This window comes from Pongo abelii, chromosome 23, assembly GCF_028885655.2.
Source record: "Pongo abelii isolate AG06213 chromosome 23, NHGRI_mPonAbe1-v2.0_pri, whole genome shotgun sequence".
In the NCBI taxonomy this organism is placed as follows: domain Eukaryota; kingdom Metazoa; phylum Chordata; class Mammalia; order Primates; family Hominidae; genus Pongo; species Pongo abelii.
This window is the reverse complement of record NC_085929.1, coordinates 23,428,644-23,446,278: the sequence shown is the minus strand read 5'-3', so window position 1 is coordinate 23,446,278 and position 17,635 is coordinate 23,428,644. Positions and strand designations below refer to the sequence as shown.

Genomic DNA, 17,635 nt, shown 5'->3' with positions numbered 1-17,635 from the left:
TCTTCATGAAGTTCTCATGCTGTGTTTTTCAGCTCCATTAGGTCATTTATGTTCTTCTCTGAATTAGTTATTCTAGTTAGCAATTCCTGTAACCTTTTATCAAGGTCTTTAGTTTCCTTGCATTGGGTTAGAACATGCTCCTTTAGCTCAGAGGAGTTATTACCCACCTTCTGAAGCCTAATTCTGTCAGTTCGTCAAACTCATTCTCTGTGCAGTTTCGTTCCCTTTCTGGTGAGGAGTTGTGATCCTCTGGAGGAGAAGAGGTGTTCTGGCTTTTCAGCCTTTTTGCACTGTTTTTTCCTCATCTTCTTCAATTTGTCTACCTTTGATCTTTGATGTTGGTGATCTTCGGATAGGGTTTTTGTGTGGATTTTTTTGTTGTTGTTGTTGATGCTATTCCTTTCCGTTTGTTAGTTTTCTTTCTAACAGTCAGGCCCGTCTGCTGCAGCTCTACTGGAGTTTGCTGGAGGTCCACTCCAGACCCTGTATCACCAGCGGAGTATCACCAGTGGAGACTACAGAACAGCAAAGATAGATGTCTGTTCCTTGCTCTGGAAGCTTCGTCCCAGAGGGGCACCTGCCAGATGCCAGCTGGAGCTCTCCTGTATGAGGTGTCTGTCGATCCCTGCTGGGAGGTGTCTCCAGTCAGGAGGGACAGGGGTCAGGGACCTGCTTGAGGAGGCAGTCTGTCCCTTAGCAGGGCTCGGGCGTTGTGCTGGGAGATATGCTGCTTTCTTCAGAGCCACAGGCAAAACATTTAAGTCTGCCAAAACTGCGCCCACAGTTGCTCCTTCCCCCAGGTGCTCTGTCCCAGGCAGATGGGGTTTTGTCTATAAGCCCCTGACTCGGACTGCGGCCTTTTTTTCAGAGATGCCCTGCCCAGAGAGGAAGAATCTAGAGAGGCAGTCTGGCCACAGTGGCTTTGCCGAGCTATGGTGGGCTTTGCCCAGTTAGAACTTTCTGGAGGGTTTGTTTACACTGTGAGGGGAAAACCGCCTATTCATGCCTCAGTAATGGCGAATGCCTCACCCCCACCAAGCTTCAGTGTCCCCGGTTGACTTCAGACTGTTGTGCTGGCAGCGAGAATTTCAAGCCAGTGGATCTTAGCTTGCTGGTCTCCATGGGGGTGGGATCCCCTGAGCTAAACCACTTGGCTCCCTAGCTTCAGCCCCATTTTCAGGGGAGTGAACAGTTCTGTCTCTCTGGCATTCCAGGTGCCACTAGGGTATGGAAAAAAACTCCTACAGCTAGCTCGGAGTCTGCCCAAAAAGCTGCCCAGTTTTGTGCTTGAAACCCAGGGCCCTGGTGGTGTAGGCACCCGAGGGAATCTCCTGGTCGTGGGTTGTGAAGACCATGGGAAAAGTGTATCTGGGCCAGGATGCACCATTCCTCACAGCACAGTCCCTCTTGGCTTCCCTTGGCTAAGAGAGGGAGTTCCCCAACACTTTGTGCTTCCCTGGTGAGGTGACACCCCACCCTGCTTCAGCTCACCCTCTGTGGGCTGCACCCACTGTCTAACCAGTCCCAGTGAGATGAGCCAGGTATCTCAGTTGGAAATGCGGAAATCACCCACCTTCTGCGTTGATCTTGCTGGGAGCTGCAGACCAGAGCTGTTCCTATTTGGCCATCTTGCCAGCCACCCATCATTTAGATTTTTAAAGTGTTTATTTATTTATTTAAATGCAGTGACCAAGTGCAAAAGGAAGTGGCTACAAAACCTAGGAAACCATTTTTAAAAGTCAGGGGAGAGCTCTGGGTTGATATTGACACCAAAGAATATTCAGGAGGTGGTGTGACAGCCCCACATGCCACCAGCCTCTGTGCAGCCAGAAGCCTAGGACAGGAGGAAAGGTGCACTGCGCTGCTGGCTGGAGTGAGTGTTTACTCCCAAACTGCTTGCTGACTCCAGGAAGCACCCTGCACACTTGTGCTTTAGTGTCTCCCTGTACCAACTTGGCCATTTCTGCCTTCCTCATCTGCTATGCAGGGGTAACATGTGTTTCTCAGACCTATTAGGAAGATTTAAAGTGGCATCACATGTCATGTGCCTGACACAGGGTCTTACCTGTTTTATGCGGCTTCTGTCAGCCTGCAGTCCTGGAAGAGAAGCATCTCTCCAAATCCACTGCTCCCAGGTATCCATCCAACAAAACCAATGCAGGACATCATAGTAACATTGGCCTCACATGGGTGTGCATGGCAGTAATGGAGTCCCCAGGACCTCTGAGTCCTCAGAGTTCTCCTCCTGATTCTTGCCCAAGGGGAGCACACTGCAGCAGGGATTGAGCAGCATGTCCAGAGCCCTGGGTGTTGGCACAGTGCTCCTGTTCTTTGAGTAGGTAATTTCGGGCATGTTGGCTTCCTTTGATTACCTTTTACCTGATGTAGTCCTACTCAAAATGCATTAGTGTCATCTACCATAAGCCAGGCATAATTCCATGGGACAGGATGTGGCCCTCTGCTGTCTTGGAGGACATGGTTGGCTAGGAGTAGGGAGACACAGACCCAGAAACCAACACAAGACAGAGCAAGGTCCGTGTTCTGATGGGAGCCCAGGTGCTGCGGGAACAGGGAGGAAGAGCACAGGGTCTTCTGGGAGTCGGGAGACTCATACACTGATAACACACACCAGACAGAGTGAGTGCATGTCCTGATGGGAGCCCAGGTGCTATGGGGGCACAGAAGAGGGTGTGCTTAAGATGAGAGAATTAGGGACCAGTAATTCTTTTGTAGATGGAAAGTCTTTTGGACTTGGTGTAATATTTTGATGCATCAGAGAGAAGCATTCCAGGGCGAGGTGAGGCATGCAAACCTAGGGATGGGGTTTAGACCATGTGGGACGTACTCAGGGGTGAGTAGTATCTGAGCTGGAGTAAACGACATGGGCAGGTGGATATTTGGACATAAGAAAGTGGGGTTTAAGGAGGAAGAGTTTGGATCTACTGCTTCAAAGTGTTTGGTCCAAGCTCAGGAAAAAGGATGGCAGCACCCCACTTTTCTTTATTTACTTTTGCATTCATTTGCTTGTTCCTTCAGCAAACATTTATTCGTTATTTACTATGTGACAAGCACTAACCTGGGTGCTGAGGAAAGAAAGATGAGTAAGACAGGGTTTCCTTCCTCAGGGAAATCATAGTCTGGTGGAAGAGATAAGTAACAATGGAGTGTGATGCAGATAGTAATTTGATGCTGCTCCAAGAACAGTTATGCAGGTGATTAGTTACACTTGGAGGCAGAGGATGTAAGAGAGGCTTTTAAAAATGTGCCTTTTGAGCTGAGTTTGAAGGATAAATGGAGTAGGAGCTTGCCAGAGGGACCTCAGAAGCCATCCAGGGACAGCTGACAACAGGACAAAGCCCAGAAGTGTCACTGAGAGGAGCATGCTGGGGACACAGTGACGTCTGGTTTGAGTGGATCCTAGGTGGGAAGGGTAACTAGGAAGAAAAGACTGGAAAGATGGGATGGAATAAAGCTGGGAGTTTGGGCTTCATCCTAAAGGCACTGTGACAGTGGTGAAGATGTTTAAGCTGGGAGGTTAGGAAGGTAAATAGCAGGATGGAGAGGGCTGGAGAGGCCCTGGGAAGATGTGAGGAAGACTTGTTATGAGACCTTTTGTGGTCCAGAAGAAGGATCAGGAGGAAATGAGTAGGGTGGGCTCACTAAGGCTGACTGGTGAGTGAGTGAGAGTGTGGGTAACTCTAATGTTTGGCTTTGCAGAAGACTTTTCTGGCACTCTCGCCACCACCAGGGAGGGCTCATCCAGATCTGTCTGCAGCCGTGTGCTCATCCCACCTGATTGTGGTGGTGTGCATTCATGACACCTCCTCCACTGCTGTGACACCTGTCCTGCAGGGCAGGTGGCATCTGTGTCCACTGTGCCTGGCTCAGATGGAAAATGGGGCATGAGCAAATATCACAGGAGCAAATCCAGGTGACATATCCACCAGAGAGCTGGAAACTCCAAAAGACCAAGTGAAAGGCACCAAAGACAAATATGAACACGAGGATCCTGCATCTTCCCTTGCTCTCCTGTCTGTTGGTGGAGCACAGCATGCTCTAGAGACACATGTTTAGTTATGGAGGCCCATACTGTTGGCTTGGTCTTGTGTGTGGAGAGGAATAGAAAGGGAGAAGGAATGCAGAGGTCCAGGGAGGAAGGCTGTGAAGCTCGGTGGCCCATGTTGGCAGAGGAGGTAGCCTGGCCTGCATACCTGCTTCCCTTCATTTTTCTAAGCTTGTGGGCCAGCTGTGGCCACGTCCCCAAGGAACAGCTCCCCACAGGCTGAGAGCACACCAGTGAGGCAGTTCCATGGATTGGTCTCAGAGGGCTGTGACCCCTAGAAACCGCATGCAAATGTGCATGTGTGTGAGACATGCCACATTCTGGGGAGACACCCCAAGAGCTTTTGCTCAGCTTTTCAAAGATGCCTGTGGCCATCTAGAGCCTGAGAACCGCTGCTATAAGGATCCAGTCTTACTTTTTTCCCCACATTAAATCCTAGGAAGAACAATAATATAAAAGATAGGGAAGAAGACCTAGATCCATACTTGCTCAGAACTACATCCTGCAATTTCCCAGAGCACCCACACAGAACGTAGAACCCAGTTCCAAAACCACTCTCATAAAGCCAAAGGCTGTAGAGTTGCAGAGCCAGATGGACCCTTGGAAATCACTGTGACGCCGGGTCGTGTCTGGGGCAATCAGGAAGGCACACAGAGCTTATCAGTGGCAGCGCTGGAACCTGACACAGCTCCCTCCTCATTCATTGATTCTCTTTTTACTACTTGCCTTATCTCCCAAAACTTACATTTTAATAATTCAAAACTTTTTCTTTTTCTGAGGCAGGGTCTGGCTCTGTTGCCCAAGTTGGAGTACAATAGCATGATCTCAGCTCACTGCAGCCTCGGCCTCCTGGGCTCAAGCCATCCTCCCACCTCAGCCTCCCAACCAAGTAACTGGGACTACATCACCATGCCCGGCTAATTTTTTTTTTTTTTTTTTTTTTGGAAGAGACAGGTTTTTACCATGTTGTCCAGGCTGGTCTCGAACTCTTGAGCTCAAGCCATCTGCCTGTCTGGGCTTCCTAAAGTGCTGAGAATACAGGTGTGAGCCACCATGCCTGGCTTCAAACCTTTTTCTATCCAGATAGAGTTGCCAAACAGGAAACCATTTTTTCTGTAGATGTTTAGGTTTCTGGGGAGAGAAACTTTTCCTTCGAATTGCCTCTCTAACCACCATAAAACCTGGTAGAAGATGGATCTGTTGCTTATGTCTGAAGTTCTTTATAACTTACCACATTGACACCCACGAGCTGATTTACTTTACAGGGGAACACTGAGACTCAGAGATGAGATGACTTGCTTGCTGCTTCCTGCCACCCACTTCAAAGCTCTCCCCACCATCTCTCAGCCTGGGCATTCAGATATGCACATTCTGCGATGCTCACAGCAGGGAACCAGTAGCCAGTGTATCTGGCTTGCTGCTCTGTTTTGTGGGGGTGAAACTGACCACCCTGCTAATCACAGCCACTGGGGGAGAGGAATAAGGTCTTGCCTTGATTGAATTAGACTCTAGATATACTAGAGTCTGATTTCTAAGCAACCTGCAAAGTGAGTTTTTAATCACCATTTTACAGATGGAGAAACTAATTCAGAAAGGGAAAATGCTCAAGGCCACAAGGTAGTAAACTCCCAACTAGACAAACCTCAGGTCTGCCCAATTCCTCTTCCTGTGTTTTCTCCATATCATCTCACTACATGGGGCTGTGAACTTCCCCGCCTGCCTCCCTGGGGCAGTCCTGGCCTCCTCTCACCCCTGCTCCTTCCCTTCTTTCTCTCTCTTAGGAGTGCCAGCTTCTCCCAGGGTTCTGGGGCCCCATTCCTCATGAGGAGAAGCACAGCCATGCAAAATCTTGCCCAGCACAGTGGATACAGTGTTGATGGGGTCAGCGGTCACATCCATGGCTTCCATAGCCTTTCCAAGCCGAGCCAGCGCAATACAGAATTCAGAGGCAGCACCCACAGAATCCCCTGGAGCCTGGCCTCCCATGGCCCCACCAGAGGCAGCCTCACAGGCTCTGAGGCGGATAAAGAGGGTGTGTACCCCTTCAAGGCACCCAGAAGCACCCTGTGCCAGGAGTTTGGGGGCCACCTGGTGAACAATAGTGGTGTTCCGGCCACCCTACTCTCAGTGCACCAGATTCCTAGGACAGTCACGTTAGACAAGAACCTCTATGCCATGGCAGTGGCCACTCCTGGGCCCATAGCCTCCCTTCCCCTGCCCAAGGCAAGGCAGGCAGAAGCATGTCAGTGGGGCAGCCCTCAGCAGAGACCTTCAGTCAGTGAAAGTAGCAGGTGGTCCATTGCTGCTGCCATCCCCAAGCGGAATACCCTTCCTGCAATAGACAACAGCCGATGTCGCCAAGGTCAGTATGAGCCCTTACTGAGACCAGAGGGAGAGGGGAGGTGGCACCGGGTTCTCAGTGGTTAGCTAGTCCTTGGTCTCCCATGGCCAAGGGAGACTTGGGAGCCACTCAGGTCACTGATAGTCAAGTTCATCTCCTGCCTGGACCTTGACTGCTGGGTCCCCCAGCACTGGAGGCTGTTAATAGACACCCAATGGCAAGACTGTGGCAGACTCGGCCTCCACTAAGGGAGACAGAACATTCTTAGTTACAGTACAGCACATATGGGTTTGGAATTCTAAATCATCATAGTGTATATATGTTTAAATCCAAGTAAAGACTTAAAACAGAAATTTAGGAGATCAGTCCAAAACTAGAGCCAAACCAGTGTGGACTAACAGACTGTTGAAACAAAATGAGATCTTCAAAATATTTTCCAGCCTATACTTGGATATCTTTGTTTGAAGTCTAAACTTGTGTATTTGAAATACCTAGATTCTTTTGTCATTTGTTTTCCACTGAGAGTATTTTATATCTGCATATAACCTCCTCTCCTCAATAAAAAAAAAATAGATCAATAGTAACTCCTTTCCTGTTGCATCCATTCTTATACCTTGCAAAGCCTTTGTTTATTCTTCCTGTTATGAGAGAGTCTGGTGGGGCAAAGCCTTGTTTTCTCCATTTTATATGAGGCCCATGGTACTTAGGCTTATTCAGGGTTAAAAGTCATAAGTGGCAAAGATGAGCCTCACCCTGAGGTCCTGGATCCTGGGTTAGAGTTCTTTGCAGTCTTCTCAGTGTTTCAGCAATTTGAACAAGGTCCTTGTGTTGTGAAATTGAAATGATAGAGGTATATATAAAACATGTTTGCTGTTCAGAGCTCACATTTTTGTATAAAATAAAATGCAACCGACATGCAGAAGTCAGTACAAGCACTCTTTACTATTCCTGGAGGTGGCAGGTGGGTGAAAGGGATGGGTGGTGGGTGCTGTAGGAGTTGAAGGAGAGGTGTGTCCTGAGGGCAGGCGTCCAGGAGGGACACTCTGTGGGTAACACTGGAGCTGGACCTGGAAGCCCAGGAGGAGTTGTGGTAGGGAGCAGGGATGTGTTAGAGATAACGCCTTGTCATTTGGGGTTGAGAGTCATGTCCTCTGGAGCATCAGGGAGACCCTGAGCAGCACTGGAGCATCAGGGAGACCCTGAGCAGCACTGGGGAGGCATCAACACATGGATCAGCTGTGATACATGTGGATCTCCTTCCTCTGTCATAGCTTCCTCTGGCAAGTACCCCCAGCATGGTGGAGGGAATGCCAGCCGGCCAGCTAAGTCCATGCATGAGGGAGTCAGTTCTTTCCTGGTGAGTATGGCTTAACCAGGGGTCCCCAGACTGGCTTAGGGAGGTAAAGGTCACACTCCATGGAACTAAAAGCACATCCCCCAAAGGGTGACAGCATCTCCCTCCTAGGAGCCTGCCTAGGTTCTTGCCTCAGTTCAGAACCATAGGTTCAGTTTTTGGATAAGTGAGGCAGGTATCCAGGTCTGGAAGAAAGTGAGTACCGAAGTAGACGGGATCACAAGGCTTATCAGCGCTGTGGGTAGCAGAGGGTGCAGAATGCTGGGGTTCTGGATGCTCTAAGCAGGCGCTCTAACTCATGAGGTCCCCTGGAGCAGGAGTGCTTCCCTGTGAGCCTTTGGTATGGGTAGGCAGAGGGGACAGGCTGCTGGGGTGGTGGGTGATCTGATTCAGCAACCTTATCCAGGAGATCCTCTGGAGCAGGGGTGCTTCTGTGTGAGCCTCAAGGCAAGGGCAGTACTCAGAGTCAGGTGAGGTGGATGGATTCCAGGCTGCCACCTGGAAAGGGTAACCACAGTTCTCCAAGGTGTCAGACAAGCAACAAGGCCTGGTGTCAGGCTCCTTACAAAGATGGTGGGAATTAGGTAACCAAGGCAGAGGGCAGATGGGGCAGGAGCTGGAGGAAGGCTGTACCTAGGTCTGCTGCATTGCAGAACTCTGTGGCAGCTCTGCCTGCAGCTTGGTGGTCACCCAGGAGCCCGAGTGAGCCCCAGGCTCCTTATACCTCCCTGATACCTTGTCAGCTAATGACAGCCACTGGGGGAGAGGAATCTGCTTGTATGGGGAAGTGCACCTCGCCCCTTACCTCACCTTCCAGGGCTAAGACATCTGGTATGATCCTTGATCAAGGCCTGAGATGCTGACCTGCCAGTGCCGAGTCAGGACTTGAGGTGGATGGTGGGTCTCGAGGCCACACCTGCATGGTGCACGGCCTGTGCTGCCTTTTGCCGGGGTCCGGTATCCGGAAACCCAGGTGGACATTGGGTGCTGAGCCACACCTGCATGGTGCAAGGCCTGTGCTGCCTTCTGCCTGGGTCCAGTATCCGGAAACCCAAGTGGACATTGGGTGCTGAGCCACATCTGCATGGTGCACGGCCTCTGCCGCCTTCTGCCTGGGTCCAGCATCCAGAAACCAGAGTGGACCCAGCCACTAAAGATATTTTATCCTATAGATTTGTCACAAATTGTAGTTGGACCCCAAGGGGTCCTGAGAGCTAGAAGGGCCCAGACATCTCATTTTTTTCTTGCCTCTACTTTGATTTCAGGGTCTTTCCAAGGTCACTCTGTTAGCTTCAAAGTGTAGCCCTCCCCATGTAGTGAAGGCTTATAATTGTATGCTGTCTTGGCATCCACACTGAATGGAGGTGAAACTTTCTCAGACCAGAGGCAGAGGACTTAGTGTCCCTGATGGTTTCCGGTTTTGCACCACACCCATGTGGCTTCGGTCAGTGGCCAGAGATAGGAATTTAGACTCACCTCCCCCAGCCAGCAGACTGGGCTCGCCACTTTCTTGCTGCTGCCTTTAAATAGACTATCCAGGCATTTACTCCGACCTTAATTAAGTGATCCCACACCCCATTCTGCAAGATACACTGCCAGTTGCCACCCTCTCTCCTCTTGCTCCCTAACCTCCCAGGACCCGTAAGAACTGAAAACTCTTCCACTTTTACATGTGACTATGTCATGGAAGCTGCTCCAAAGTCTGACCCCTGAGGCTGCCCAGAGGGGCCCCATGCATGGGGTTCCTGGCTGGAGCACTTCTGTCTGGGCTGCAGGTGGCTGCTGAAGACAGCAGCCCCCAGCCAAGGTGATCAAAAGTTTCGTTCAAAACACCCCGTCATGACTCTTTTTGGCTTTGTCTAGAAATTCTCATTCCTATCTTGTTCTTACTGGTGATAGCTGTGTTTCTTTCACTTTCCCCTTCCTAGCCAGGAAAAACACTTGTGGGCCTATCAGACAGCATTGCTTCTGAGGACAGCTGTGTGCCCATGAACCCAGGCTCCCCCGCCCTGCCGGCTGTGGAGCAAGCAGGCGATGATTCCCAGGGTGTCTGCATCTCTGTGGGCTCATGTCTTGTTCGCTTTGACCTGCTTGGCTCCCCACTCACAGAGCTTTCTATGCACCAAGACCTCAGCCAGGGACATGAGGTCCAGCTGCCCCCTGTCAACCACAGCCTGAAGCCTAACCGGAAAGGTAAGTCTTTCCCCATTCTATCTATTGACAATGTCCAGGGACTCTGCATTCGCTTAGGGGTCAGGTGGATCCTGGATGTGGAACGTCTGACTTTGGCAAGTCATGTGAATTCTCTGAGCCTCAGTTTTCTTCTCTGTGAAATGGAGATAGTAACTCCTACTTCCTGGGTTTGTTTGGAAGGAGAGTGTCTGGGACAGTGGCCCTGCCTCACAGCAGGTGTCCAGTGAAGTTTGGTCTGTGCCCTCCACGTGTAGACCAGGAAGAAGAGCTAGAGTTCAGGTTCCAGGCTGCCATGACCTCACCTTGTGGCCTTGGCCCAGCACGGGGTTCAAGGAAGAAGTGGGATAACTGGGTGGGTATTAGTCCTGTGGGTCTGGCCACAGGGAACCAGACCCAGCGAGTGGCGCTGCAGCCTCAGCACCTCATGGTGTCTACCTGCTTCCATGGTGGGCTACACAGCCCTGTCCAAGGCAAGCAGGGGCAGGCATGGGGACTAAATCCATTTCAAACATTGTGTCTGTTTTTTATATCAAGTCAAATTTAGGCAGAAAAATCTATTGTCAGACTATGAGTCCCCATTTTGGATTCTGAAAATACAGTGGCTATAGATACAGTGGGAGGAGCATATGATCTGGAATCTGAGAACAGAACTCTAAGGCCCTTCAGCATGACCCAGCTGATACAGCCTTGCCAAACCTCAGTCCCCCGCACACAGCTGGGTGGATGGGCTGGGTCTTTCTAAGCACACCTGGGCCTTATAGCAAAGTGGACATGGGTGTGGTGTCATCACTGGCTGATGACTGAAGGTTCTTTTCCTGCTCCAGCAAACCCAACACCGCCCAACCTGAGAAACAACAGGGTCGTCAATGAGCTCTCCTTCAAGCCACCTGTCACAGAACCCTGGTCTGGTACCAGGTGAGTGTCTGTCAGTGGAAACAGGAGCTTGGGACCGGGCCGGTGGAGGGGTGAGTGGGATGGTGATTGGCTTGTGGTCAGGATAACAGGATGCTGATGTTGATGTGGACATAGCTGACCCTGTCTCCGTCGCATGAGGTGTGACGGCCTTCTCATCTGTAAAGGGGGAATAATGACCCCTGCCCATATCAGTTCTTGATCTGGTAACAGTGTGAGGCCTGGATGCTTGAAGTCAGGGCTCAGCTGGAGGCTGGAGCCCTGACAGCAGCCCTAAGCCCCACCCAGGATGTACTCCTTGCCTTCTTCCCACAACAGCGACACCTTTGACTCCAGCTCCTCCCAACACCCCATCTCCATGCAGAGCATCACCAACACAGACTCAGAAGACAGTGGAGAGAGGTATATTTTCCTGGTGAGTCCTTGGGGGTCACTGTAAGGCGCCTATCAGAGTCCCCTGGGACCCACACTCATGTTCCCGCTTCCCAGCTTAGCTACCTCAGCTGACTCACGCCAGCCCAGTCAGGTGTGATTTGGTCTCCTATTGCAAACCCTTCTTGAGCACAGGTGTATCAGGCAATCATTAGGGTTAGGAAGATGATGGTCTCCCCTCAAGGAAGTCTGGAACTTGAAGAGCAGAGGCAGCCCACCTCGCCCTCATGACGGTGATACAGGTGGTGCCCTGCCCTGGAAGAGGCAGAGTTGGAGGTGTCTGCTTGGCCATGGGGAGACACCCATGTACATGCCTCACCCTGATGAGGGCTGTGAGAGACGTGGAGATGCAGGTGGAACACAGGATACCCCTTAGATTGGCACTGAAGAGGGCATCATGACCAGCACTTGATAGTTGCTGCACAGATATCGGAAGAATGAGCCAGCCAGCAAAGCAGCCAAAACCCAGAGCCCAGGGTGGCCACTTTTCTCACCAGAGCCAGACTTCAGGAATGTCCCAGCAAGGTGGCAGCCTTCTAGGGAGGAGGCTGCGGGACCCCGCATATCTCCTGGAGAGCTGCCAAGGGAGCAGGCTCCATGCCGCCTCGGGTGGTGGGCACTGCCAATCTCTGGGAGCTGGAGGGGGAGGCAGCTGCTTCATAGGATGGACCCACTCTGGGCCATGGGTGGGAGTTTCAGATGACTGACTGGGTGCAACATCCAGTGTGTGAAGGAGAGGCACAGTAGTAACACCTGGCTCACAGGACTGCTGAGAGGGTTTGAATGAGCAGAGAGTGCCCCAGTGCATGGCTCAGAGTAGGACCCAGTGGGCGCGTAGCTACGCCCACAGGTGTGTTCCACTGGGTGCTGGGTCTGTCTGTGTCCTAAAGTCATTTGCAGGATTTTCCTCCTTGTGACAGCAGAACCCGGCATCTGCATTTCCTGTTTCCGGTGGCACCAGCAGTTCAGCCCCGCAGAGGAGCACTGGTAACATCCATTATGTGGCCCTGGACTTCCAGCCGAGCAAGGTGCCTGGGGTGGAGCTGGGGTTGGGCGGAGCCCTTGGGCCCTGGGGGAGAGACTGTGGGGCCAGGCCCTTCAGCACCGGCAGCACCAGGCTGCTGGGCCGCCACTCCCAGCCTGGTGCCTGGCTCTTATGCTCAGTGGTGCTCTGATCTGGATATCGGGGCTCCTGTTCCTTCCCTCTCAGTGTGGTGCCTTCATCAGCCTGCCCTGACTCCCCGTAGAGACAGATGACTGTGTGGAGACCTGATCTGTGGAGGTTGCGAAATAAATCAGGAGAGACCCAGGACCGGCAACCTGGCTCCAGGCCAAACTCTTCTGTGAGGAGAACTCACTGTGTGGGAGGGTTTCAGAGCCCGGCCATTGATGCAGGGGGCCTCAGAAGGAACTTCTGGGCCCAGGAAAGCCTCCCGAGAAAGCACATGTAGCCAGCCTGTCTAGACAGCAGGGTGGAGAGCTCCACCTCTGTGCATTGCCCTCCTTGGGGAGATAGGGCTCACCAAGGGCACCCCTGGAAAGGCCTAGGCTGGTGCTTGTTGACACCTGGGAAATTTCCTGCCATGGATGAGTGTTTAGAGGGGAAGGCCTTGGCCAATCCTTGGGCCAGAGAAGGGCCTGGCTCTTCCTGCGAGGTGGGAGATGAGAAGTGCTGGCCAGGGCTATGGCATCCAGCAGGAGGAGAGGTTAGCCTGGAGTTGAGGCTTTAAAGCCCAGGCCTCCCAGGCTGCTGAGAGCAGGAGGCAGAGGTTCCTTTCCCCCTGAGAAAGTTTGGGAGAGCCCACTCCTTGGCCTGCCCTTCCTCACCAGGACCTCACAGACACTCCCACTCCCACTTCCACCCTCTGTCCCTCAGCCATCCATAGGCTCTGTGACGTCCGGCAAGAAGGTGGACTATGTCCAGGTGGATCTGGAGAAGACCCAGGCCCTGCAGAAGACCACGAGTGAACAGATGTGCCTGCGGCAGTCCTCGGAGCCTCGCAGGGGTGCCAAGCTGTGACTCGGGCCACCAAAACCAGAGCGGGGCCAGGACAGTGCCTCAGAGCTGCTCTTCCACACTCTAAAGCTCTGTAATATCAGGGACCGCATCCCTTACCCAGAGAGCAGAGGCCTGATCAGTATACATCCTTTGCCTGCTTGGGGCCCACCTGTGCCTTTGGCTGGCCATGGTCCCCACCTTCACCCCCTTGCTAGGAGCGGTTGCCAGCAAGCATCCTCAGTCTCTTCCTGCCCCTCAGACCCGGGCTCCCAACAGATATCCACTCTCACACTCGCTCATGGTCCTCAGCCTCTTCCCTCTAGCCTCTGGGCTGTTCCCCTCAATCCTGGACCATGAGGAGCTACCTTGCTGACCCTGGGACCCAAGGCCCGCAGGCCACAGTGGACATGGCTTTTCAGCCCTGGCATTTTTTGGTCAGGGGAGAGGCAAGGCCATCCAACGTTGGAATAGTTGAGAAGGAAGGTTAAAGGTGGTCTTGAGAAGCAAAGGAATTAGATCCTTAGACCCAGCAGGGCAGCTGATACCTGCAGGGGCTCCCACTTTCAGACTGAGGCCAGAGTATGGCAGCTGCTCCCGGGTGGGAGAGGCAGAGAGGGAAGGGTAAAAGGAAGGGAAAACATGAAGATGAACAGCCGAAAGCCACAAGAAGCAGGGCTGGAGCTCCAGAGACTGGGGTGACAAGGACCAGGGTCAGGGCCCCAGAAATCTGGAGCTGCAGGTTGGCTTTGCTGCTCTCTGCCGATGCTCCTTGGGGGGCCCTTGCCTGCCTAAGAAGGCTTGATCCCAGCTGGGCAAAGCAGCAACTGATGGGGGAAATACCTGCAGGATGAGGGGTGGGATGGCGGAGGGAGCGAGGGAGGAAGGGAGCATGTGCAGATGGAGATGGCTCAGGGCTGAGGGGGTCCTGGGACAGGCAGGGGCCCAAGGCGGGGCCCAGGAATCTGCAGTGCAGGTGGTGCAGCACGTGACCTTCTGTGAAGGGGGAGCAGTGGGGAGAGCACAGAGGGAACCCATGGGAGGCAAAGTCGGGGAGACAGCCAGGGAGAAGTGGGGAAATGTGGCTGGGGGCCCTGGGGGCATGCCAGAAGTGGTGAAAGGAATACAGGAGCAGAAGGTGAAGGGGGGTCCGCTGTGCACGGGAGCAGTGTGGGAGGCCAGCTGGAGGGGTGTCTGGGACGCGGGTAGAGCCTGCAGGGAGGACGGCCTGGGGTGGGGCTGGGGCTGTGCCAGGCCCAGTGTTTCCCTCTCACTTCGCCCTCTTTCTTGGTGTTCCAGTGCCACATTGGACTCAAACTTGGCTATGGGGACAGGAGAAGCCAGTCTCCTCCTCCTGTGACTTGAGAGATTCTCTGATCGCAGGTTCAGAAGGTAGGGCCTCACCCAGGGCTTCATGTGCCAAAGTTCAGGTAGGGATCTGAATTTCTTGTTGAAAGTTTTTGACCAAAATTTCCAAGAGTTTCAGAATGAACAGGGCAGAGCAGACGCTTCATCCTACCTTGGGGTGAATAGACTTTCCTCCTCCAAAAAATGACTGCCCACAGGGTTTGATGGAGGCGGCCTCCACACCCTGTCAGCACCTGTGAGCACCACACTTCACCAGACCAGGGGCCTGGCTGGCTTCTGGGGATCCATCCCTCAGCAGGAGCCGTCTCCCCTGGCAGCTCAAAGGCTCAGGTGGCAAGGCCCCGGGCTTAGGCACTGAGGACACGGGGAATCTATCAGACCTTTTCCCAAACTTGACAAGGTCACATCAGTGAGGGAAAGGAGAAGGACACAGGCAGTGGTGATGGCAAAGATGGGCTGAAGATGCTGATGGGGTGCACAGGAAGTGAAAACTCCTCAGGGAGTGGAGGCAGAGAAGGTGGTTTTTAGGACAAGGGGTGCCTGAATTAGGCTTGAGAGGTTAGGTCAGATTTTTGCAGGGAAGGAGGGCAGGGCCAGGGTGCAGTGGAGGAAGAAGGAACGACAGACTGGAAAAGCCTTGTGCTGAGGGGCCACAGGAGCTTTGGAGGGCAGGTCCAGCTGCTCTGAACTGCAGGGGCCTGGCCTTTGTGCTCCCACAGGTGGAATGGTGATGGCCGTGTGGCCACACTGGGCAGAGTGTGCAGGGTACTGGCTCACTGGCCCAGCCCTGACTGTGTCCCTGTAAGGTCCTCTACAAGGGGTCCCATACAGCGCAGCTCTTAACTGCCATCCCCTGTCCCCAGCTGACTACAGTGGGGCCCAGTATTGATCTCAGCTCCCAGCCCAGCCACCTTCCCTGTTGATCCCAGGCTGCTAAGAAAGTGCTGCGTGTTCTGAGTGTGCGTGGTGTGCGTGAACCTGGTGGAGGCTTCGGAGACTGAGGTGTTCAAGTCCCATCTCCAGAGGGGTTCCTTCCAGCTCTTGGTTCCTGTGACCACCAAAACCCTGACGGTGAAAGTAGGGGTGGAGATGGAAAGAAGGACAAGAGAAGAGGACGCTGGCCTATTGGAAGCAAAGCTCTACTCCCAAGCCTGGACTCCAGCCATGTCTAGCATGTGTCCACCCCTCCACCCGCCATCCCAGAAGGAAAAGTCAACTCAGCTTAATACAGGGGTCCTTGGACCTATCTTGAGGTAACCTCCCCTGGTGGCCTGGCCAGGACTGAGACCCCAAAAAGGGACACCTCAGCCAATGCAGCCCACATGGGGGCTTGTCCTGCTGGGCTTTCCAGGGGAGCCGTCTTCACCCATCCCCACCACCTGCAAAGTTAGAGAGCAGTCAGGTGGGAACAATGAGAAACGGGCAAGGACATCTCCCTAGGACCTTGCTTTCCCATCTGTGGAGTGGGTGGTTGGATTCGACGTTTTCTGGCCCCTTCCTAGGCTGAGGCTCTGCTGGTCTCAGGGAGCTCCTTGCTCTGTTACTTCTCTCTGGAGGCTCTGCATCACAAGGGATGAGCAGCACAAGAGCTTTGGCCAATTAGTCCCTTCCTGGCTTGATATGGACAACTTCTTCATTTCAAACTATTAAAATAGACCACATTCGTACGGCAGAAGCACAACCATTCTGGTTATGGGAACATAGGCTCAGCTGCAGTCTGCCTTGTGGTCCTTTAACATGCTGTGAGGCTGTCATCTCAGTCCCAGGCCCTGGCACAGCATCACCCACATGACTGTGACCCCCAGGGAGATGCAGGGCAGGGAAGTGTGCACTTCCGTTCTGGGCCTGGGCCTTGATCTGGGAAGTGTGGGGGAGGGGAGGCTGACCTGCAGAGCACTAAGAGCATCATTCTGGGATACACCAGGCCCTTGGGGCCTGGGACGATGGCCGTCTGCCTGCTGAGAGCCCACTGCAGAGTCAGGCTGGCATGTTCAGTCCGGCAGCGTGTGTCCTTGTGTATTTGTTGGCTACTCGTATCTTGCTGTTTAGAATCATTTTGTACAGAATGTTTGGTTTCTCATTAAGAGAAAATGGGCAAGAAGCCCAGTCTTCAGTTCTTGTCTTGGTACCATTTAAAATTGATGTTTCATTTTTCAAATCACTGTTGGTGCCTAATCACTGAATTTATTCCATTTTCTTTTAAAACTTTTGTTATGTGTATTTACCCTGTGAGCAGACCTGGGGGTGACAGGAGTGTGCTCGGGTGGCTATCGTTTCTGCTGTGGCCACTGGCCAGGCCTCGTGCTGGCAGGCTCCTTTGTACTGAGGCACTGGAGCAGGACAGTAGTAAAGTTCATGAGGAATACAGCCCAGGGTGGGCTGCTTGGGTCTCTCTGGGAGTGGAGCCCACACTCACTCAAGTCCCACCTTGGGGTGAGCCTGAGTACCTGGCTGCCCTGGGCAGGCACAGACACACACTGTCAACAAGGAAACCATTTCAGAATCATTTCTCCAATGACCCAGGAAGGCCACTGTGCCAGTCTGTTCACTTCATCTTCAATAGGAAATAGGTACTTTTCCTGGCTCAGAGAGAAAATAAATTCCTTTATCACGGAATCTATCTTCCTCATCTGTAAACCGGACGTTGTGCTAGCACCTGCCAGTCCGCCTTTCTTAGAAGGGAGTCTAGAGGTGGGTTCTGAGAGGGCTTCATCTGCGTCTGTGTCCACTGGGCCCCTGGCAACAGGTCCCTGAGGTCTGACATCTCACAACTCCCCTCCACTGCTCCACCCACTGCACAAGTGGGGCAGCCCTTAAGGTCCCTTAAGGTGCCTTTTTACCTTCCATGTTCTCCCAAATGGCAATGTAGGCATGGTGCTCGCGGACCCTGTGGTAAAGGCTGCTCTCAGGCCCTGTACATGCCCCACTTCTCTGCTTCAACTCTAGGATGGGGTGGGACCCAGGAAAGGAGCCAGG

General features: G+C 52.9%; 1 protein-coding gene across 1 annotated transcript in view; it reads left to right on the top strand.

Annotated features, from left to right (window-relative positions):
• GAB4 (GRB2 associated binding protein family member 4) overlaps window positions 1-14,673 on the top strand; it is a 55,854-nt gene extending 41,181 nt beyond the window's left edge. The window contains exons 6-12 of the mRNA XM_063723198.1: window positions 5,845-6,095; window positions 7,676-7,761; window positions 9,687-9,951; window positions 10,776-10,866; window positions 11,182-11,278; window positions 12,219-12,323; window positions 13,172-14,673. Coding sequence (XP_063579268.1) covers window positions 5,845-6,095; window positions 7,676-7,761; window positions 9,687-9,951; window positions 10,776-10,866; window positions 11,182-11,278; window positions 12,219-12,323; window positions 13,172-13,315 — 1,039 coding nt within the window. The 3' untranslated portion in view covers window positions 13,316-14,673. The remainder of the gene's footprint in view (window positions 1-5,844; window positions 6,096-7,675; window positions 7,762-9,686; window positions 9,952-10,775; window positions 10,867-11,181; window positions 11,279-12,218; window positions 12,324-13,171) is intronic.
• The last annotated feature ends 2,962 nt before the right edge of the window (window positions 14,674-17,635 follow it).